This window comes from Oncorhynchus mykiss, chromosome 11 (genome assembly GCF_013265735.2).
Source record: "Oncorhynchus mykiss isolate Arlee chromosome 11, USDA_OmykA_1.1, whole genome shotgun sequence".
NCBI classification, from domain to species: domain Eukaryota; kingdom Metazoa; phylum Chordata; class Actinopteri; order Salmoniformes; family Salmonidae; genus Oncorhynchus; species Oncorhynchus mykiss.
In genome coordinates, this window is record NC_048575.1 from 72,631,071 (window position 1) to 72,655,271 (window position 24,201).

General features: G+C 44.3%; 2 protein-coding genes across 2 annotated transcripts in view; both read right to left on the reverse strand.

The window, feature by feature from the left end:
- The window catches only part of LOC110536361 (neural proliferation differentiation and control protein 1), a 49,534-nt gene extending 33,284 nt beyond the window's left edge, over positions 1 to 16,250 (reverse strand). Inside the window, exon 1 of the mRNA XM_021622107.2 lies at positions 15,696 to 16,250. Coding sequence (XP_021477782.1) covers positions 15,696 to 15,798 — 103 coding nt within the window. The 5' untranslated portion in view covers positions 15,799 to 16,250. The remainder of the gene's footprint in view (positions 1 to 15,695) is intronic.
- Positions 16,251 to 19,588: 3,338 nt separating this feature from the next.
- LOC110536362 (protein Niban 2) overlaps positions 19,589 to 24,201 on the reverse strand; it is a 53,746-nt gene continuing 49,133 nt past the window's right edge. The window contains exon 14 of the mRNA XM_021622109.2: positions 19,589 to 23,580. Coding sequence (XP_021477784.2) covers positions 22,361 to 23,580 — 1,220 coding nt within the window. The 3' untranslated portion in view covers positions 19,589 to 22,360. The remainder of the gene's footprint in view (positions 23,581 to 24,201) is intronic.

Sequence of the window (24,201 nt, forward strand, 5' to 3'; positions counted from 1 at the left end):
GCAACCTGCAGCGTAGCTCCTCCAAACCTGCCGCGTAGCTCCTAAACAACCTGCAGCGTAGCTCCTAAACAACCTCCAGCGTAGCTCCTCCACAACCTGCCACTCCACAAACTGCCGCGTAGCTCCTCCACAACCTGCCGCGTAGCTCCTAAGCAACCTGCCGCGTAGCTCCTAAGCAACCTGCCGCGTAGCTCCTAAGCAACCTGCCGCGTAGCTCCTAAGCAACCTGCCGCGTAGCTCCTAAACAACCTGCCGCGTAGCTCCTCCACAACCTGCCGCGTAGCTCCTAAACAACCTGCCGCGTAGCTCCTAAACAACCTGCCGCGTAGCTCCTAAACAACCTGCCGCGTAGCTCCTAAACAACCTGCCGCGTAGCTCCTAAACAACCTGCCGCGTAGCTCCTCCGCAACCTGCCGTAGCTCCTCCGCAAACTGCCGCGTAGCTCCTCCGCAAACTGCCGCGTAGCTCCTCCGCAAACTGCCGCGTAGCTCCTCCGCAAACTGCCGCGTAGCTCCTCCGCAAACTGCCGCGTAGCTCCTCCGCAAACTGCCGCGTAGCTCCTCCGCAACCTGCCGCGTAGCTCCTCCGCAACCTGCCGCGTAGCTCCTCCGCAACCTGCCGCGTAGCTCCTCCGCAACCTGCCGCGTAGCTCCTCCGCAACCTGCCGCGTAGCTCCTCCGCAACCTGCCGCGTAGCTCCTCCGCAACCTGCCGCGTAGCTCCTCCGCAACCTGCCGCGTAGCTCCTCCGCAACCTGCCGCGTAGCTCCTCCGCAACCTGCCGCGTAGCTCCTCCGCAACCTGCAGCGTAGCTCCTCCACAGCCTGCAGCGTAGCTCCTCCACAACCTGCAGCGTAGCTCCTCCACAACCTGCAGCGTAGCTCCTCCACAACCTGCCGCGTAGCTCCTAAACAACCTGCCGCGTAGCTCCTAAACAACCTGCCGCGTAGCTCCTCCACAACCGGCAGCATAGCTCCTAAGCAACCTGCAGCGTAATTCCTAAGCAACCTGCAGCATAGCTCCTAAGCAACCTGCAGCGTAGCTCCTCCACAACCTGCCGCGTAGCTCCTAAACAACCTGCAGCGTAGCCCCTAAACAACTTGCCGCGTAGCTCCTAAACAACCTGCCGCGTAGCTCCTCCACAACCTGCAGCGTAGCTCCTAAGCAACCTGCAGCGTAATTCCTAAGCAACCTGCAGCATAGCTCCTAAGCAACCTGCAGCGTAGCTCCTCCACAACCTGCCGCGTAGCTCCTAAACAACCTGCAGCGTAGCCCCTAAACAACTTGCCGCGTAGCTCCTAAACAACCTGCCGCGTAGCTCCTCCAAACCTGCCGCGTAGCTCCTAAACAACCTGCAGCGTAGCTCCTAAACAACCTCCAGCGTAGCTCCTCCACAACCTGCCACTCCACAAACTGCCGCGTAGCTCCTCCACAACCTGCCGCGTAGCTCCTAAGCAACCTGCCGCGTAGCTCCTAAGCAACCTGCCGCGTAGCTCCTAAGCAACCTGCCGCGTAGCTCCTAAGCAACCTGCCGCGTAGCTCCTAAACAACCTGCCGCGTAGCTCCTCCACAACCTGCCGCGTAGCTCCTAAACAACCTGCCGCGTAGCTCCTAAACAACCTGCCGCGTAGCTCCTAAACAACCTGCCGCGTAGCTCCTAAACAACCTGCCGCGTAGCTCCTAAACAACCTGCCGCGTAGCTCCTCCGCAACCTGCCGTAGCTCCTCCGCAAACTGCCGCGTAGCTCCTCCGCAAACTGCCGCGTAGCTCCTCCGCAAACTGCCGCGTAGCTCCTCCGCAAACTGCCGCGTAGCTCCTCCGCAAACTGCCGCGTAGCTCCTCCGCAAACTGCCGCGTAGCTCCTCCGCAAACTGCCGCGTAGCTCCTCCGCAACCTGCCGCGTAGCTCCTCCGCAACCTGCCGCGTAGCTCCTCCGCAACCTGCCGCGTAGCTCCTCCGCAACCTGCCGCGTAGCTCCTCCGCAACCTGCCGCGTAGCTCCTCCGCAACCTGCCGCGTAGCTCCTCCGCAACCTGCCGCGTAGCTCCTCCGCAACCTGCCGCGTAGCTCCTCCGCAACCTGCCGCGTAGCTCCTCCGCAACCTGCAGCGTAGCTCCTCCACAGCCTGCAGCGTAGCTCCTCCACAACCTGCAGCGTAGCTCCTCCACAACCTGCAGCGTAGCTCCTCCACAACCTGCCGCGTAGCTCCTAAACAACCTGCCGCGTAGCTCCTAAACAACCTGCCGCGTAGCTCCTCCACAACCGGCAGCATAGCTCCTAAGCAACCTGCAGCGTAATTCCTAAGCAACCTGCAGCATAGCTCCTAAGCAACCTGCAGCGTAGCTCCTCCACAACCTGCCGCGTAGCTCCTAAACAACCTGCAGCGTAGCCCCTAAACAACTTGCCGCGTAGCTCCTAAACAACCTGCCGCGTAGCTCCTCCACAACCTGCAGCGTAGCTCCTAAGCAACCTGCAGCGTAATTCCTAAGCAACCTGCAGCGTAGCTCCTAAGCAACCTGCAGCGTAGCTCCTAAGCAACCTGCCGCGTAGCTCCTCCACAACCTGCCGCGTAGCTCCTAAACAACCTGCAGCGTAGCTCCTAAACAACCTGCAGTGTAGCTCCTAAACAACCTGCCGCGTAGCTCCTAAACAACCTGCCGCGTAGCTCCTAAACAACCTGCCGCGTAGCTCCTCCACAACCTGCCGCGTAGCTCCTAAACAACCTGCCGCGTAGCTCCTAAACAACCTGCAGCGTAGCTCCTAAACAACCTGCAGCGTAGCTCCTAAACAACCTGCCGCGTAGCTCCTAAACAACCTGCCGCGTAGCTCCTAAACAACCTGCAGCGTAGCTCCTAAACAACCTGCAGCGTAGCTCCTAAACAACCTGCCGCGTAGCTCCTAAACAACCTGCAGCGTAGCTCCTAAACAACCTGCAGCGTAGCTCCTAAACAAACTGCCGCGTAGCTCCTAAACAACCTGCCGCATAGCTCCTAAACAACCTGCCGCGTAGCTCCTAAACAACCTGCCGCTACCTATTAGGGCTGGTGATCCTCAGGGCCAGACCAGCCAAGCTGGGAGATGCTGTCAGGAGGCCAGATGTAGAGGAGTGAGGAAGCCGTAATTAAGCCCTATGTACCCAGGGCGGTGTTGGTGTTGGCACTAATCTGAAAACATGACAGGCAGCCTCCGTCCATCAAGAGTCTTCCATTTACAAATAGGAGGCTTTGTCTCTGTCAAGCTGTCGATCTGCTTGAGCAATGTCAACAGGAAGAGACCATTCACTGCCAAAAGGACAGACTGATTAGAATCCTCCTTTTGGCAAGTTGGTTACTATCAAGACGTAGGACGTGCCCCAAATGACACCCTATTTCCTATATAGTGCACTACTTTTGCTCAGGGCCAATAGGGCACTATATAGGGAACAGGGACACACTGCCAGACTCTACATGGGACTCCGCCTTACTTGTAGTGTATAGAAAATTATATATTGGATCTGTGTCGCACTTCTGCTCTATTGGAAGTATTTTTAAATTAAACTGTTGTTGTGTCTTTGGCTATGCCAGATTAAGTGATATGACATGCTATTCTATAAAATAATTTCTCCGTAATTAATATTACCCGATTGAGCTAATCATGTAAATGTAATTAACTAGAGTCGGGGCACCACAAAATATTATTTATAGAGCTGTTATCTTCCGAATAAACTCTTAAAGACCTAGTAATATTTTACATCAATAGCAGTCAATATTAATCGTCACTTTAATTCAATCTCATCTGAAAGTTGTAAATTCTTGGTTATCTTCACAAACCATGGCTAACAAGTTGAATCAGCAATGCAAAATTGGGGTTTAATTATTTATTTACTAAAATACCTAACTAATCACACAGAATTACATATACATATAATTCATCGTAACTTGACGTCATAAAGGAAATCGTCCCTAGCGGGCGGAACAGATATGACAGCTTGTTACACAAAAGGAAAGGGGGCTGGGTTTGAGTGAAAGAGTAACAAAGGAAGAAGCTGTGCTATCGTAAATACAGTATCTCATGCATTCTAAATTACCGCCCATTTGGAAAAGGAAAATGCAATAAATATTTACTCTGAGCTACGCTTCAGTAGGTTGGTGGTAGATGGAAGGTCGTGTTGCCAAACCGAGTCCTTTGAAGAATGTCTCTGGTGGTCAATTGGATACATCATTGTGTGATAGACGGGATACTCTGTCTGTTCCTTCCTAACCCTCGTTTGCAGCTGCTGTTGCTAACTCAACGGCTAGGAAGTATCACTTCTGTGGTGAATAAGTGTTTAAAGTTCATACCATTCGCAACCAAAGCTCACGCTGATGTTGGCTTCGTCCTGTAGTTATTATCTGAACCATTTTGACATCGGACCGTCGTCCTCACATCCTCAGAACAGGAGGTTACATTTTCGTCAAGGCTTTATATAGTGGAGCGAGAAGGGTGTGTCTGAAAAGTGTTATAACCCATGACTCTTCACAGGGACGGGCCACTGATTGAGCAGTTAGGGTTAGGGTAACCTTATGAAAACCCAATTCTCACATTTTAGAAGCTAAAATCACATTTCATCGCATCACAAATAATTTCATATTCAAACATTTGAATTGAACAACAATTCCATGTGAATCCGATAACTCTGATGTGTAGAGTTTGTCATCTTATCATTGATGAGAATGTCTCAGATGACAACCGAACTGACATCATATTCATTAAGAAACACTGCACATGTTCAATTGGTCGGATTACCAGAATATAGTTTATTTCCCCTCACCTTCTGATGTTCCCAGAATCTCTATGTTAACCAAGGGGTTTGCAAATGTAAAAGAGAGGAAAAAGGGGGGAAGAGGTATTTATGACTGTCATGAACCTACCCCCAGGCCAACATCATGACACCGTGATAATCTTTTTTTTTTCTATACACGCAGTATGTGTGACAACATGCCTCGTTGCGCATCTCTTGTAAGGCTGTCTCAGATAATGAGTTAATGTCATTAAGTATTGTATTTAAAACTGCAGAGACCTTTTTCAGTCTGGGTCCCTTCTAGCTGTGGTTGATGGCACCATATGGGTTTGAATGACACAAGCCAGTGATGCATATATTAGTTATATATTCCCTATTGATAGCAGGACACAATACATTAGAGACAGAGAAAAGGTTGCAGCTGCCACTCGTGATGCTGCTGCTCCGGTTTCAAATGTCCTGCCTGCGGCTATGGAACCATGAACTGTTCACCGAACGTGTGTGTGTCTCTCCCTCTGCCTGGTTCGTCTCTAGGTTTCTTCCTAGGTTACTGCCTTTGCATTGCTTGCTGTTTGTGGTTTTAGGCTGGGTTTCTGTAGCACTTTGTGACATCGGATATAATATTTTAGTGGCCTTTTATTGTCCCCAGCACAAGGTACAGCTGTGTAATGATCACGCTGTTTAATCAGATTCTTGATATGCCACACCTGTCAGTTGGATGGATTATCTTGACAAAGGAGAAATGCTCAGTAACAGGGATGTAAACAAATGTGAGCTGGTTCTGTAAAATTTTCCCCCCTGCTCTTTCCTCCTCCTCCCCTTAATCTGAAACTAATATGAGTCCCAAATGGCACTCTATTCCCTGTATACTGCACTACTTCAGACCAGTGCCGTTTGGGATGCACCCAGGACACAAGGGCAACACAAATATGAGTCATAATGTAGCTCAGTGCTCTAATGTAATTATTCTGTCACATTTTCTCAAAATGTTCTCTGTTTGTCGAGTTGCTGGTTGGGGCTGCAAAAGAGCAATGTCTTGTTTGAACATGTCTCTTGGTTTTGGAACTGGCCTAAAATGGGCTACTGTTGGCCCTATGCGTCTAGCGGCCAACAAATTGCAGAAGAATGGCCTTACTGCAGAGGTCAGTGACTTTCAACGTGGCACTGTCATAGGATGCCACCTTTCCAACAAGTCAGTTCATCAAATTGCTGCCCTGGTCAACTAAGTGCTATTATTGTGAAGTGGAAATGTCAAGAAGCAACAACGGCTCGGCCGCGAAGTGGTAGGCCACACAAGCTCACAGAACGGCACGTAGCGCGTAAACATCATCTGTCCTCGGTTGCAACACTCACTACCAAGTTCAAAACTGCTTCTTGAAGCAACGTCAGCACAATAACTATTCGTCTGGAGATCATGAAATGGGTTTCCACGGCTGAGCAGCCTAAGATTTTTTTTTTGATTTCACCTTTATTTAACCAGGTAGGCCAGTTGAGAACAAGTTCTCATTTACAACTGCAACCTGGCCAAGATAAAGCAAAGCAGTGCGACACAAACAACAGAGTTACACATGGAAAAAACAAACGTACAGTCAATAACACAATAGAAAAGTCTTAATACAGTGTGTGCAAATTAAGTAAGATTAGGGAGGTAAGGCAATAAATAGGTCATAATGGCAAAATAATTACAATTTAGCAGTTAAACACTGGAGTGATAGATGTGCAAAATAGAGGTCGACCGATTATGATTTTTCAACACTGATACCGATTATTGGAGGACCCAAAAAAGCTGATACCGATTAAATCGGACGATATTTTTATATATATATTTGTAATAATGACAATTACAACAATACTGAATGAACTTATTTTAACTTAATATAATACATCAATAAAATCAATTTAGTCTCAAATAAATGAAACATGTTCAATTTGGTTGAAATAATGCAAAAACAAAGTGTTGGAGAAGAAAGTAAAAGTGAAATATGTGCCATGTAAAAAAGCTAACGTTGAAGTTCCTTGCTCAGAACATGAGAACATATGAAAGCTGGTGGTTCCTTTTAACATGAGTCTTTCAGCCTAATCTCAGGAGTTGATAGGCTTGAAGTCATAAACGGCGCAATGCTTGAAGCATTGCTAAGAGCTGCTGGCAAATGCAGTAAAGTGCTGTTTGAATGAATGCTTACGAGCCTGCTGCTGCCTACCACCGCTAAGCCAGGCTCCTCTATCAAATCATAGACTTAATTATAATATAACAACATACACAAATGCGAGCCTTAGGTCATTAATATGGTCAAATCCAGAAACTAATTTCAAAAACAAAATGTTTATTCTTTCAGTGAAATACGGAACCGATCCATATTTTACCTAACGGGTGTCATCCATAAGTCTAGATATTGCTGTTACATTGCACAACCTTCAATGTTATGTCATAATAAATATAATAAAAAAATATACTTCTGTGTATTGATTTTAAGAAAGCCATTGATGTTTATGGTTAGGTACATTCGTGCAACGATTGTGCTTTTTTCGCAAATGCGCTTTTGTTAAATCATCCCCCGTTTGGCAAAGTTGGCTGTCTTTGTTAGGAAGAAATGGTCTTCACACAGTTCACAACGAGCCAGGCTGCCCAAACTGCTGCATATACCTTGACTCTGTTGCACAGAACACAAGAGAAGTGAACAATTTCACTAGTTAAAAAACAATTAATGTTAGCAGGCAATATTAACAAAATATGTAGGTTTAAAAATATATACTTGTGTATTGATTTTAAGAAAGGCGTTGATATTTATGTTTAGGTACACATTGGTGCAACACCAGTGCTTTTTTCACGAATACACTTGTTAAATCACCCGTTTGGCGAAGTAGGCTGTGATTCAATGATAAATTACCAGGCACCGCATCGATTATATGCAACGTAGGACAAGCTAGATAAACTAGCAATATCATCAACCATGTGTAGTTAACTAGTGATTATGTTAAGACTGATTGTTGGTTAATGCTAGCTAGCACCTTACCTTGGCTCCTTGCTGCACTCGCATAGCAGGTAGTCAGCCTGCCACGCAGTCTCCTCATGGAGTGCAATCTAATCGGCCATTATCGGTGTCCAAAAATGCTGATTACCGATTGTTATGAAAACTTGAAAAATCGGCCCTAATTAAATCGGCCATTCCTATTAATCGGTCGACCTCTAGTGCAGAAGATGAATGTGCAAGTAGAGATACTGGGGTGCAAAGGAGCAAAAAAATAAGGGTGAGGTAGTTGGGTGGGCTATTTACAGATGGCCTATGTACAGGTGCAATGATCGGTAAGCTGCTCTGACAGCTGATGCTTAAAGTTAGTGAGGGAGATAAGTCTCCAGCTTCAGTGATTTTTGCATTTTTCCCCTATCATTGGCAACAGTGAACTGGAAGGAAAGGAGGCCAAAGAGGAGTTGGCTTTGGGGGGGTGACATATATATATATATATATATACCTGCTGGAGCGCGTGCTACGGGTGGGTGCTGCTATGGTGACCAGTGAGTTGAGATAAGGCGGGGCTTTACATAGCAAAGACTTATAGATGACCTGGAGCCAGTGGGTTTGGCGACGAATATGAAGCGAGGGCCAGCCATACAGGTCGCAGTGGTGGGTATATGGGACTTTTGTGACAAAACGGGTGGGACTGTGATAGACTACATCCAATTTGCTGAGTAGAATGTTGGAGGCTATTTTGTAAATGACGTCGCTGAAGTCAAGAATCGGCAGGATAGTCAGTTTTATGACTTTAAGGATGCTTTGTTGCGAAATAGGAAGCCGATTCTAGATTTAATTTTGGATATGCTGAATGTGAGTCTGGAAGGAGAGTTTATAGTCTAACCAGACACCTAGGTATTTGTAGTTGTCCACATATTCTAAGTTAGAACCATCCAGACTAGCGATTGGTTGAAGAGCATGCATTTAGTTTTACTTGCATTGAAGAGCAGTTGGAGGCCACGGAAGGAGTGTTGTATGGCATCGAAGCTCGTCTGGAGGGTTGTTAACAGTGTCCAAAGGGCCAGAAGTATACAGAATGGTGTCGTCAGCGTAGAGGTGGATCAGAGAATCGTCAGCAGCAAGAGCAACATCGATATATACAGAGAAAAGAGTTAGTTTCCGTGAAGGGAAATCTTAACGCTACAGCATACAATGACATTGTAGACCATTCCAACTTTGTGGCACCAGTTTGGGGAAGGCCCTTTCCTGTTTCAGCATGACAATGCTCCTGTGTAAAGCGAGGTCCATACAGAAACGGTTTGTCGAGATCGGTGTGGAAGAACTTGACTGGTCTGCACGCAGCGCTGACATAAACCCCATCGAACACCTTTTGGATGAATTAGAACGTCGACTGAGAGCCAGGCCTAGTCACCCAACATCAGTGCCCGACCTCACTAATGCTCTTGTGGCTTAATGCAAGTCCCTGCAGCAATGTTCCAACATCTAGTGGAAAGCCTTCCCAGAAGAGTGGGGGGAACAACTCCATATTAATGCCCATGATTGTGGAATGAGATGTCCAAGTGTCCACATACAGTACATAACCAAAAGTATCTGTCTAGTGGCCATGGTCTCAGAATAGGCTACGGTTAGCCCTGCATATATGGTGTCTAGTGGTCATGGTCTCAAGTGTATTACGTAGAATTGTTCCAGGTATTTTGTCAGTGAGCGAGCTATACTGCAGGCTCAGAAGTAACCGTGTGGCCAGGCTCAGAAGTAACCGTGTGGCCAGGCTCAGAAGTAACCGCGTGGCCAGGCTCAGAAGTAACCGCGTGGCCAGGCTCAATCGCTACTGCATATGGAGGGAAAGTCGACTGGGGACGTGATTTGGTCTGCAGTATTGAACATTGAAATCAAATCTATTTCTAGGGTAATGACATTGAATATTCCCAGAACAATGTCTAGTAGTGAGTGCGATCTGATCTCACCTGAGACAACCTACAGGCGTGAGTCCATGTGAACCATTGAAAGTCATTGAGCCCCCCCCCCCCCCCCCCCCCCCCCCCCCCCCCCCCCCCAGAGTGTATTGTATAATAACACAGATAGCCCCAGCTGCCAGCCTGATAGTTATTTTCACACTACATATTCACTTACTGTATCTTCTCTCCTGTGATTCACTGTGGCATTCTTCAAAGCTAAACAAGGACACAAAAAGTCCACCTTAAATATGGCAAGAGATGGACTAGTTTGAATTATGCACTTAATCTGCCATATGCAAGGAGGACTTCGTGTCCTTGTTTAGCCATGCAGAATGTCACAGTAACATGAGAGAAGAGATACTAAAATGTTTTCTTTTTTATTTTACCCCCTTTTCTCCCCAATTTCGTGGTATCCAATTGTTAGTAGTTACTATCTTGTCTCATCGCTACAACTCCCGTACGGGCTTGGGAGAGACGGAGGTCGAAAGCCATGCGTCCTCCGAAACACAACCCAACCAAGCCGCACTGCTTCTTAACACAGCGTGCATCCAACCCGGAAGCCAGCCGCACCAATGTGTCGGAGGAATCACCGTGCACCTGGCGACCTGGTTAGCGTGCACTGCGCCCGGCCCGCCACAGGAGTCGCTGGTGCACGATGAGACAAGGATATCCCTACCGGCAAAACCCGCTCTAACCCGGACGACGCTAGGCCAATTGTGCGTCGCCCCACGGACCTCACGGTCGCAGCCGGCTGCGACAGAGTCTGGACGCGGAACCAGAGTCTCTGGTGGCACATCTAGCACTGCAATGCAGTGCCCTAGACCACTGCGCCACCCGGGAGGCCCTTAAAATGCTTTTTAAGGCATAAATGTAAAAAAGATATGACAAAGAATGTTCCCTCTACAATATACTTTATTTTTCCCATTCTATTCTTAATGCACTTCATATTATTTCACCTCTGTTCTTCCAGATTGGGCATAAAGCAATCCCTAGTCATGATGGGAAAATATGACATAAGATGAATTAGTATTCATAAACAGAGTAGTAGTAGTGTCCTTTATGTTTTTGGAATTAAAAGCACAAATATAATGTTATTTCCATCTGGTTACTAGAATGTTGATTTACCGATCAACATTAAAATGTTAAGTCAAACAGATTCATGCATTAGAGAATACAGCCTAATGAATGATTGATAATACACACTAACATCCCTGATATCAGTAAATCATGAAGACTTAAATATAATTGATTCAAATGATTCCCATTGATCAGGGTTGTGTGACAGCGGCCGGGAATCAGTTAGGCTTCTATTCCAGTGCCTGACTAAATTATTAGACATGGTCCCCTGACTTACCTAGTTAAATACATTTAAATCTTCATTTGAGGATGTGGTTGAAATGATCTTCATAGGATATAAGCGTTTCTGGGAACAGATCTCTGCAATGGACAATATAAGTCTCTCAAAAATAGGAACCTATCATTCAAATGATTTTGGTTATAATCTCTCTTCAGAATAGAAAGGAGGATTCAAGAAGAGCAAAGATGGTTTCAGACATGTCAAGTAGTCTATAAACGTCCTCTTACGTTACTTTAAAAAAATGATCTAATATTAGAAACAGGACATGCATGACATCCTAGATGGTTCAAGCGTAACCATGGTTTGAGAGAGAGTACTGTGATGAGCTGTGAGAGTGAAGTGAGTTATTGAACATACAGTAAACCTACAACACCAGAGGTGTTATTCACAACAACAGCTAAGTGAGAGATGGAGCAGAGAGATTGAGAGACAGAAAGAACAAAAGAGCGAGAAAGAAATATGCTAGAGAGAAAGAGACAGTAAGAGTCAGTCAAACACAGTGAACAAAGCTGGTCCTCCCAGTGCCAGCAGCAAACCACATCAGCAGAAAGCCTAAAACATATTACTGACATGTCAACAGGATTTCATCTTCAAGCCAGTGCTACTCTGACTACTTGGGGGAACGCAGCTATGCAAGACGCACACAGCACAGAGGACAGGTTTTGGAACCTCTAAATCTAACATTTGGTCATTCTTTTATGACACGATAAGATCTGAAAGCTGCTGACAGGCAGCAAGCAGGCCAGTTAGTTCACCATGTGTGACGTCAGTCGATTGACATTTTCCATTCACTTCCATTCAACAACAAAACACTGGGCCAGGAAATACATGAAAAAACATATTAAAGTTTCTTAATGTTTAAATCAGATCTTACTTCAAATATTTGTTTGTGTAAAAAAAGCCCTTAGACTGCCAGTCTAACAGCAAGTCCATGAACTTCCTTTTGAGGCTAAAGCCAAGACCTCTGCAGACATGAGAGCCTGTAAGACAACAAGAGGCAGGTGAGATGAAGGAACCAAATTTCGGTCTCGCTCCCAAAACCAACGCCTTCGGGGAAAGAAACAGAACTGCAATGGTCGTGTTGCCCCGGTTACGCTTCACAGCATCTAATAAACCTTGGCAGCTAACCTTTTCATTCATCCATCTCTCCTACCCCCTTTCATCCACCTCTCCTCCTCTTGGGGCATCAGCAAAACAACAAATTCAACATCTCCACAGCGACAAAGCAATGGATTTCCCCCAGAAACGTTCTCTTCTCTCAACACTAAAATGTCAATCCCCTTATTCTCAATTATCATTGATAGCCTTTTAATTGTGCTTCTGGTATTCCAAGTGGCATCTCTTCCAAGAAGAGTTGGACAAAGCCTATGGTTTCCTTCAACAGTCAGAGGTTGCATCCTATTTCTTACCCAAATGACTGGAGAAACAAACCCACATTATATATCTGAATTTTAACAAATGGGGCCTCCCTCTGGCACAGGGACAAAAAGTCACCCAATGGTCTGAAACGGCTTCACTCTAAAACATGACCGCGTGGCCAAAATGTTTCTCTCTAAAAACAGTATTTTTTGGACATAGAAGGTGAATAAACAATAAGGTGAGATTGTGTGCAGGACGGCAGTGCAAGCCCAGCACATGTCTTTTAAGGAGCAGAATACTATACAGCTGTAGTGCTCTCCTCTATGGCACTATAATCAGGTTATAATCTCCATTTTACAGCCTTAACAGAAGCCTGCGCTCTCCTCTCAGTCCTTCTATCCACAGCAGCACAGAGCTCACAGACCCAGGTTAAGTACCAAATGACACCCTATTCCCTATATAGCAAACTACTTCTGACCACCCTTTGAGCTCTGGTCGAAAGTAGTGCACTGTAAAATGGAAGGGGGTGCAAATTAGGACACCCCAGTCTGTCATTGCTACCTGTGCTTAAGAGCTAACAACAGCTTAGTTTCATTTCAGCAAGCCATGACACCTCTCAGATTGATCTGAAAGGGTTTCTGTAGTTAGAAACAGAAGAATTCCTGCAACAGTATCTTGTTAAAAGACATTAAGTCGAACTGATTGCACCTAAATTGGCCGTTGGGCATGTAAAATAACCCATGAGCACCAACATGTGAAGTTCATATGAGCATGTCAAATTGGGTGTCAAATGAAAGCCACATGTTTTGGCATATATACATACACGCACACACAAATATACATATAGTTTACCCATTTTCCATCCTAAAAATGTAGAATTAGCAAAGGCTTCTGGTCAGATAGAAAAGGTATTAGTCTTAAAAGGGATTAGAAATACAGCAAAACACAATAATATTGAAGACCCCTGCCAGCTAATATGACTACATTTTTCTGCTTTCTGTAAGTTTAAGAAACATTACCTTATGCCTTGAAATTCTGTTACCAAAAAAAACATATCTTTAAGATATTTTCTCATTTCTCTCATGAGGACGGAGGATAATGAAAGTTCACAGAGCTAACAAGTAAAGATAGACCTATGAATTAATGTTTTTACTGATATCAATTTTGATTATTAATTATTATGTGATTAAAACTCGACATTACAAAAAATTATAAATAAAATAGGTAACGGAATTTCTGCAATTGAATTGGCTACAATGGGGGAAGTCATAGTAGTCACAAACAGTTGGATTCACAAGTTTGGTCAGCACAGTAGAGTCAGTAGATGTCAATGACTGGTTCAGATTTGGTCTTGCCCGGACCAATCAAATTTAGTCTTGCAGAGCTCATTAAAATAATAGCAGGTGTAAATCCACTTCACTTACTGCATTACAATAACCAAAAGAGTGTTTTAAAGTCAATGTATCATGTCATAGCTGACACCCCATTCTTTCTGCAGATGTCGTTGAATCTTATTTCAGAGCAGATATTTTTGAGAACGTGGACACAAAGAAAACTGAGGAAGATTTTACCAAAATAATTTTACTAAATTCTGCATCTGCACAGTTCTTCCAGTAAATGTTTTTGTAAAATGATCAGTGTAAATTGTTAAAAGCTGTCCTTGTGCATAGAGTTGTATGATTTAAAAACTTTGAAATCTATGTTTTTTGTTTGGGATACATTTTACACTGACATGGGTCATTTCAATTTAGAAGGATTCATATAATATTCAATACCTATAGTAATCAACATCTGATTTGAACCAAACATCCATTATGTTTGACAAGTAGTATGAAGCTGCAGCTTGGTATTGTTTATTCGTATTATGTAATGTATTCTCAGAGAATTTGATAGTTTTTTTCCCCCTTCAGAGAAATTAGCCATTAACGCTCCATGCTCTACCAACTGAGCCACACGGGAAACTCTGACCATTGACTTGAATAGGGATTCCCATTCTAGTGAATCTATTTCTGTGGTTTCTCTGACAGAGGGAATGTGTTACAGGACAGCCTAGAACAGGGTTCTCAAACCCTATCCCTGGAGAGCTACCCTCCTGTGGGTTTTCGCTCCAACCCAAGTTGTAACTAACCTGATTCAGCTTATCAACCCATTTTTAAATCAGGTGTGCTAGATTAGGGATGGAGCAAAATAAACAGGGCACAGTTTCCTAAAGCATCTTAAGGCTAAACTCATCATTAGAACCTTCGTAGGAGCATCGTTAAATCTCCAAGCTGTTTCCCAAAACCATCATTAGTAAAGTTGCACTTTCAAACACTTGTTATTTACCGACTGCCTCAGACCAGTCGTATAACAACTAAGTGCATCATTAGATGCATTTTTGCCCTTTATACACAGAATATCTCTGCTGGTTTTTCTGACAGGGGGAATGTGTCACAGGACTGCATAAATACCATCACTGGAATGGACATAGTACCTCTGACCAATGACTTGAATAGGGGTAGTCTCTCTGACAGGGGGAGTGTGTCACAGAACAGCTTGCCTACTGATAGCCAGTTTCCATTTCACCACTAAGATAAGATACCTCACGGGTGACAATACATGACCTCACTATAGTCAAGTGTGTGTGTGTCCGTCCAAGGGTCTACATATGGATGATATGATACATGGTATCAGTGTAATGCATTTTGCAGTCGTGTAGTCCAGGATGGTAACCTAATAAAGGTTCCCGGCCTTCTGGTAATCATGCAATGTAGTCACTGGTCAGTAACGGCCATTTCTTATGGTTCTGGTAATTAGTGTTTAAGTGTGAGTATCCACAGACATGCCATACGTCACATCTTATCAGGTCATCCCCAGCCAGATGCGTCACCCCCTCCCCCAGGGTAATATGTCAGTGTTTGAGATACACCATTTCAAATACATAGAATGTATTGAAACATGACCCAAATATATTGTGTAGTCTGTGCTATGCACTATGAATTGAGCTATCCCCCCCAAAAAAAACTGAAGGGGGATTTAAAAACAAGCCTCACAGAAACCACAGGTGCTCTGAAGTTACGTGCTTAAACACAGAACATTCACAATGGGAATACACGCCAATTGAAATATCACTTTTAAATTCTAAAATAGCCTATGGTCAGAAAACAGTCTTATTTTCATGAGTTGGTGTAGGCCTATAGGGAACGTGGTAACATCTGCAAATATGTTTTAATTGACAGCATATGACATCATCCACATCAACTTTAATAAATGTCTGCAAAACATGCACGACTTCATATTAAAAGTGTTGTTCTTACCTGGCATACAAGCGCTCATAGAAACGAAGATTGCAATGACAGCAACCTGGGTTAGAATCGTAGCGGCGGGCCTGTGATCGACCCCTCTTCTCGGCGATAGCATGCTGCAAAGCGCTCCTACAACTGATGGAACAGAGTTGGGAGTCGGGGGTCGGTCATACCCCCATCCCCTTACTACAGAAGGAAAATCAGGAAATGTGTTCAGCTTCTGTATATATGTAGTCCGAGTGCGGAGTAGCGCTCAGTTGCAGTTATCAGATTCGGTAATAGAGCGATGGTGAACGATGCCGTCTCCTCTGTGTTTTGCGCAGGATCCCATTGAGTTGAGCGCTATATTGGGTGAAGCTTGAAGAAACGACGGTGAGGGCTGTTATTGCTGAGCTGTCGGTCTTTGGTGAGAGCGGTACGTAGACGATGTCGTCACGACGCTCTCCTAATCCGTTGTGCCGTACGCATAGCCGCAATTACAGGCAGAGGGGAAGAGGCGAAGGGAGAGATGTTATTCAGCCCACGAAAATAATACCACGAAGTGAGGAATCTTTGTATGGAGGTCTGTGAGTGTCGAATTTGGCAACAAAACATGTAATTGCTCATTTGCTACGTGAGGTTTATTTGATCGAATACAAGTGTCGTAATGGTTAGTTTGTTACAAATGCACTGATATAAGTGGATGCACGTGGCATTTTGGCAATTTTTTCAAATATTTTTTTATACATTTTTTTTATCCGTTATTTTACCAGGTAAACTGACTGAGAACACGTTCTCATTTGCAGCAACGACCTGGGGAATAGTTACAGGGGAGATAAGGGGGATAAATGAGCCAATTGTAAACTGGGGATTATTAGGTGACAGTGATGGTTTGAGGGCCAGATTGGGAATTTAGCCAGGACACCAGGGTTAACACCCCTACTCTTACCATAAGTGCCATGGGATCTTTAATGACCTCAGAGAGTCAGGACACCCGTTTAACGTCCCATCCGAAAGACGGCACCCTACACAGGGAAGTGTCCCCAATCACTGCCCTGTGGCATTGGGATATTTTTGTTAGACCAGAGGGAAGAGTGCCTCCTACTGGCCCTCCAACACCACTTCCAGCAGCATCTAGTCTCCCATCCAGGAACTGACCAGGACCAACCCTGCTTAGCTTCAGAAGCAAGCCAGCAGTGGTATGCAGGGTGGTATGCTGCATAAAAGACTTTATCAGAGTTGTGCCTCTTTCATAGAGCTAGAGGACTCATCATGGATATTGCCTGTTTTAGTATGGACGTTGCCAATGAGAGCTTCCACTATTTTAAAGTAGTCAACTGGGTGGGGATTCCTATGAGTTGGGCACAATCAGCCAATGAAGACAAATAAAACTGACTACATTAAAATGGAGATAGCCTCAATGGTGCTGCACATGCGGTCACAGACACTATGTCACAGATACAAAGATGAGTCCTCTATCTCTATGGAGTATCTGCCCTCTCCTTGGCTACGATGGTCCCATCTGATCTCGCCTCCTACCGCCTGCTTCCATCTTTGAGGACATGTATTTCCATTGTTAGAGCTGTCACTTGGCTATCTAGTCAATGTAATAGACCGTACAGAAGAGGAAACTACAAAAAGGTGCATTTCATAAGACACTAGACTAGTGCTTCTAGTGCAGGGATCATGAACTACATTTAGCGGATGGTCAGGGGGCCTGAACATAATTACAAATAGTTTGTGAACTGCAAATTCACTGCAAGAAGCGGACACTAAAACAATAATTTCAAACCTCAGAAGAGGAAGTTGAAGACTATCCTCCTCAGTGAATTTCATTAATATAGTGAAACATTTCTAATTTTTTGATAAAACTATACCAAATAATTGATTAAAACACTGTTTTGCAATGAAGGTCTACAATAGCCTCAACAGAACTCTGTAGAGTAGCGTCATGTGGTAGCCGGAGGACAGAATAGTTTCCGTCCTCTGCGTTTATTGACTTCAATACAAAACCTAGGAGGCTCATTGTTCTCACCCCATTCTATAGACTTACACTTAAATAATAACTTCCGGAGGACGTCCTCCAACCTGTCAGAGCTCTTGCAGCATAAACTTACATGTTATCCACCCAATCAAAGAATCATTGAATTAATCTAGTACTGAAAGCATACGCTACAGCTAGCTAGGACTGCAGTGGATAAAATGTAGGGAAAGAGAGTTTTGAACAAATTAATTTCTTTAAAAATGAAGAGGGAGAGCACAATGCTTAATTGTATTTATCACTTTTCAAACACCCGGCTCAAAACAGAGTGATACTATGTTAGCTAGCTGGCTGTGGCTATCCAACACTGGAACTCTTCCAAGTCAAGGCTTTCATTTATTGGCACCAACTGAAACTGTACTGCATGAGTGTAGCGGGTTTACGAATGCGTTAGTTCTAGCTGATTGAGGACCTTATTACTGATGTTTCTTTCTGCTTGCATTTTGTGTTTATATTTTGATGTGTTTTTTCTGTAATTCATGTCATTCAGGGCTCATCTGTAAAAGAGGCCTTCATCTCAGTATTACTCCCTGATAAAAAAAAAGGTCAAATAAATAAAAATGGTAGTCATGTTGAGTATGACATTAATAAGGTCGTTAGCTAATATGGTGACAATGCAGGCTATGGGTAGCGGTTATTTGGTTTGGCTTGGAAAGTTTTTTTCCGCCTGGTCAGACAGCGGTGTTGTGCACCGAAGTCTATAAGCGAAAGAAACAGTTGAGAGGAGAGCGCGTAGATGCGATAAGCAATGTGTTCATGCAAAATGTTCATGCTGTTTGAATGTGGCTGCTTTAAAATTGAACTGTGTTTGTATGTGATTAGGGCTGTATTCATTCCGCCGATTCGGTTGAAAATGTTTCTTAAAACGGAAAGAAAATGGAACGAAGATACCTGAATTTGTTCAACAGAAACTCTCGTTTGCAACTGTTGGACTAATGATTTCATCCTAGATCAGGCAAGAGTGTGCAAGGCGGTATTGAATGTGTCACCGTCGGTCACCTTGATTACAAAAATGTCTCTTGACCTGTGCACCTTGTACTTTAATTCATAGGCTAGGTTGTAGCAATGTCATCATGGGTATAGGGAAAATGTTAGTATCATGTAGTAGCCTGAACCCATTGATGTTACATTGAGCTGGTTGAATGGAATATGAATGACAGTCATCCAATATGCTGTAATAGAAACAAGGCCATGCTTATGATTTTTTTAAACATTTTTTAAAATCACCCTCCCTCACTGATTTGTATACGTCACTCTACTATGCGTGGGAATACTTTAACAGATTTCCAAAATTAAAATCCGTTAGAGCTCATTTGCGGGTGTTTTTACAGTCTTATGTCTAACAATGGTTTTTTTAACCCACCAGTTGGGGAACCCAGTTCTAGTGCTTTCCACCAGTTCTGAAAGAAATTGTGTTCATAAATAACACTTTGCTATTTTTTCCAAGGAGGAAAATAATCTCTATTAGTGCACATTGATGATTCATACATCAAGTGCATAAGACGTGACACCAAGGTTACATAATAAGGCTAAAATAGGAGATCCAAAACATTGAACAAAGGTCTCTTGAAATATTACCTAACATTTTTAAGAGGGATCTTTCATTTGGTTCGTGGAAGATCACTATTTAAATGTGGGTTATACATACTATACATTTGTAGTAGGCCTGTAGTCTCTACAGTTGGCATTTCCTAAAAACAGACTATGGCTACTACGTCTCCCTTCAGACAGATTGGTTCATGCATCTCTGGTGAACTATGAATCTGCAGTTGAAACAATAAAGCAGGCACCCCACCACTGTTTAGAACAAATGCAGAGGGATGGGGCTGGAGAAATGAGATCAATCATATACAGGGCTATGGACACAAGGAGTGACCATCATTGGTACATTTTAACCATATTGATTTGTTTTTATTTCAACTTTTAACCATGTTTACAATTACATTGCTTTCAAACAATGGAGAAAAATACATGAGGAATTATGACAGTCAATGTGAATGCAAGCTTAAATACTGCTCCACATGAACCCAACAACAATTTAAAAAGAGGGCAATCTGCGATTGGCACATCCATTTTGGAATTTGAGTGGTAACATTTCTCCATTCCCATCCCTCACCTGTTTGCCAACAGTAGTGTCAGGATGCCCACGGTTGTGTTTCAATTCCCAGATTGCCCCCTTTAACAAACCTGTGTGTTCCAAAGGAAAACCATAACAGACCAACATACTTAATTATTTATGAAATCAATAAGTCTGCTGTATAACATTGAGTAAAACAAATCTAAAAGTACCCTCATCAAACGGGTTGTGTTGTGGACATAAGGCAGTGTGGGTTGGGGACATAAGGCAGTGTGGGTTGGGGACATAAGGCAGTGTGGGTTGGGGACATAAGGCAGTGTGGGTTGGGGACATAAGGCAGTGTGGGTTGGGGACATAAGGCAGTGTGGGTTGGGGACATAAGGCAGTGTGGGTTGGGGACATAAGGCAGTGTGGGTTGGGGACATAAGGCAGTGTGGGTTGGGGACATAAGGCAGTGTGGGTTGGGGACATAAGGCAGTGTGCAATACATCATAAATAGAAGGGGGAAAAAACATGCATATCAATGAAGGCACTGAAGATATGTAATTTGTACTATAGTCTTTGCAAAACGAATGACTATGGTGGTGAAAAGGGCCAACAATGTATTTAATACTGTATGTACAGAGGCCTTTTCTGTTAGGAACCATTCAATGTCAGAACTGAGGTATTCCCAGTCATATCAATAATAACTTGTAAAATATTAAGGACAACATATCAAATAGCATTACTCATTTGATGTTGTATTTTGCTATGATTTCCATGCCATGATATAACAGAACAGTTGTGCCTATCATTATATTTGACAGATTGAAATGACAATTTGAAATAGAAAATAGAAAAGGTACTTTGAATGCAATGTTTTCCTGTATTCCATGAGACATGGATTGCTCGATTCCCAGGCACCTTTCCATCAAATATCCCAGAAGATTATTGAAGACTGAAGCACGATTACAAAAGTATTTGAAGTCCTCTGATAATAAGACATATTAAACTGACAGGAAACTTCAGAGAGCAACTGTATGAAAGTAGTGGGACATACAAACAAACACCAATAAGATAACAAAGGACATATTGGTTGTTGAATCTATGGAATAAATACTCATTTGTATTTCGCTATGGCTAGCTCTAGCTTTGCACACCTTGCCGTGGTCCAATCGAAATACAATTTAACACCGTGGGTAAGCAGCACGCTAGACAGCATGTAGATTCAGGGTTAAGCCAACTGGTGGAGCAGCAGTGCAGATCAGAGGGTTTACTAAGCAAACTTTAAACAAATCAATGATGCCACTGAACATTATACGCGGTGTATAAAACATTAAGGACACCTGTCCTGTCCATGACAAACTGACCAGGTAAATACAGGTGAAAGCTATGATCAATTATTGATGTCACTTGTTAAATCCTCTTCAAAATCGGTATAGCTGAAGGGGAGGAGACAGGTTAAAGAAGTTGTTTAAGCCTTGAGACATGGATTGTGGATGTGTGCCGTTTAGAGGGTGAATGAGCAAGACCAGATTTAAGCATCTTGGAACGGGAAGTGGTAGTAGGTGCCAGGCGCACCGATTTGTGTCAAGAACTGCAACGATGCTGGGTTTTTCCACACTCAACAGTTTCCTGTGTGTATCATGAATGGTCCACCACCCAAAACAACTTGACAACTGTGGGAAGCACTGGAGCCAACATGGGTCAGCATCCCTGTGGAACGCATGACACCTTGTAGAGTCCATGAGCCAACGAATTGAGGCGGCTCTGAGGGGAAAGGGGGTGCAACTCAATATTAGGAAGGTGTCTAAGATTTTGTATACACAACCAAGAACAGCACCTGAATTGTGCGATTTCATATTTACAGAACACCATGACGAGGACAACTGGGTCCTTCAATCGTCCTCATCATTCACTACACAGTGAATATATACTAAAAAAGGATCATGGAATGAGTTCCCCTTGTGTGGATGTAATGCAATGCAATACACACATAGCCTGGTCCCAAATTTGTTTGTGCGCTTGTCAATTCCATTCATTATCAAACCATGTTTGGCATGAAATGAGTGACAATGAGTTGGCATGAGCGCACAAACATCTGGCACTCGGACTACAATGTTCATGTTATCAACTGGAATGTGGGTTGAATGGAATGCACATGCTTTATCAGTTGGAATGTCTGTCGAAATATAGAAACACAAAAACAAGAGACATGCAAGTTGTACTTGAGCCCCACCTAAGGTACAGACTGATTTAGTATTGGTAGATAATATTAGTACAACAAAAAAGTTTAGAATTTATTAGAATTATCTTGAAGGTGTAAACCACATCAGTTGATCTAATGGAAAACTACTGTATACAAACCATTTTCCATGTATTAAATTGTCTATGCTTTTGTGAGATTAGGTTAATATAGTATAATATGCCTGTCTTCAGAAACCCCCCCACATCTAAATCAATGCCAGCATACAGCCTAAACGAAGATGAATTCCTCACTGACTCTCTGCCTTCCTGGATTCCTTCTCCACCTTTCCGGTCTCAGAGTCATTGTTCTGTGCTGCCATTCCCTACTGGGCCAGTCATTCGCTCTGCTGTTCCCTACTGGACCACAGTCACTCCATCACCCCCTGCCTCAGGGACCACCTCTACTGCCTCTGGCCCCTCTGTACTGGGGGCAGCATCCTTCTTCACTGCCTCACTGGTGAGAGACTGGAAGCCACTGTTGTCATGTGGCGGGGACAGGGAGTCCAAATCCACTGTGGCCTGTTCCAACTCTGGTCTGACTACTGAAGCGCTCTCTAGCTCCCCTGGCATTGGTTCTGGGACAGGGACTTGCTCCGTCTCCAGGGCTGTTGGTATGGCTTTAGGCATTTCTGTTGGTATGGCTGCAGGGATTTGCTTGCTGTCCAGGGTTGTTGGTGTGGGGATCTCCTCTTTTGCTACGGGTGTTGCTGCTACCCCAGTCTGAGTAGAGAGTGAGGACGATACCTCCTCTAAACTGGAAGGAGTGCTTTCCTCTTGGCTAAAAGCTGTTGGTGCCAGAGCCTCCTGCTGAATTGGTTTTAAAGATTCCTCCTTTTTGCTAAAGGGTACGCTATCCTGGCTTGAGGGTGAAACTTCTGTCACTGCCTCCAGTACACTGCCTCCAGCTGGCTCGCTGTCCTCTCCCTGCACTGCATTGTCAATCTCCCGTATGGCACTCTCGATGGCTGACGCTGTGCTCTCAGGGTCGTGTAAAAAGCTCTTAGCCTCTGGGGACTTCATCGCACACTCATCTTCCTGGGGTAAATCTTCTGAGATTTTGGTCTGTATCTCTGGGGCCTCACTCAAGATTGTCGCCGGCTCACCTTCTAGGACAGAGCCATTGGTTAGGGCAGGGGATGGAATGTTCTCTGGCTGGACTGGAGGAGGAGGGGCCTTTCTCTTTCCTTTCAGACTGGTTCCATTAACTTTGGCTGGTTCCTGGTGGACCCTCTCTGGAGATGAGGGGGCATCGGTGTCCTGGTCCACTCCCTCCTCAGGCTGTTCCACTCCCTCCTCAGGAATGCTGTCCACCATGGGGATGTCCAGACGGGACTCCAGGATGGGAGAGCCATCCAGCTGGATCATAGAGACTACCTGCTTCATCCTGCGCCTCCTCTGGGCCGCCCCTCCTGTGCTGTCCCCAGTCTCCACCTCTTCCTGTCCTGTCCCATACTCCCCAGCCCAGTCGATGGCAGGGTTATCCCCCAGCAGGTGGAGGTTGGGATCACTGCTGGTCAGCACTATGCTGTCCCTGTAAAGGTTGTGTCTTCTCTGGACTGCTGCCTCCTTGACAGCTACAGTAAGAGGGAAGAAGAGAGAGACATTAAGACATTGTACACAGACCACAGGAGAAGTAGCTCTTAACACGGCCTGGAGTTTTCCCTACTGAGGTCACTTGGTAAGGAAGAACTCTGGGCCATAGCTACAGCACACGAGTACTCTTCCATGCACCGAATACATAACGCATTCAAATAGTATAGACTACGGGATGTTAAATTCAAATCTTCCCATCACTATGCCAATAGAACACCAATAATCAATGAAAACTTTGCAAATCAACTTGGAGGTACACAACTCTCCCCCTCTCGTCAGGATCTGTTTGTCCGTTACCAAGAACCCTATACCGTTTTTATTTGATTAACCTTTTGCAATACAAGTAAACCGTTTAAATTCCCCCAAATAAGCATACATTTTTAAATGTTCACACATTTAGTCAAATTTAGTGTTTCAAAATATACATTTTTGAATGTTTTGTACAAATACTTTTATACATTTCATCCATAGCCACTGGTTATGAACATGACGGTTATTTGGTAGCACGATGAGAGAATTTCGCTCGATGCCTACGTATTATATTCTCTGTGCTCTTTTTCTGATTTATGTTGAACCCTAACTCGCTGAGGTGGGTTACAAGG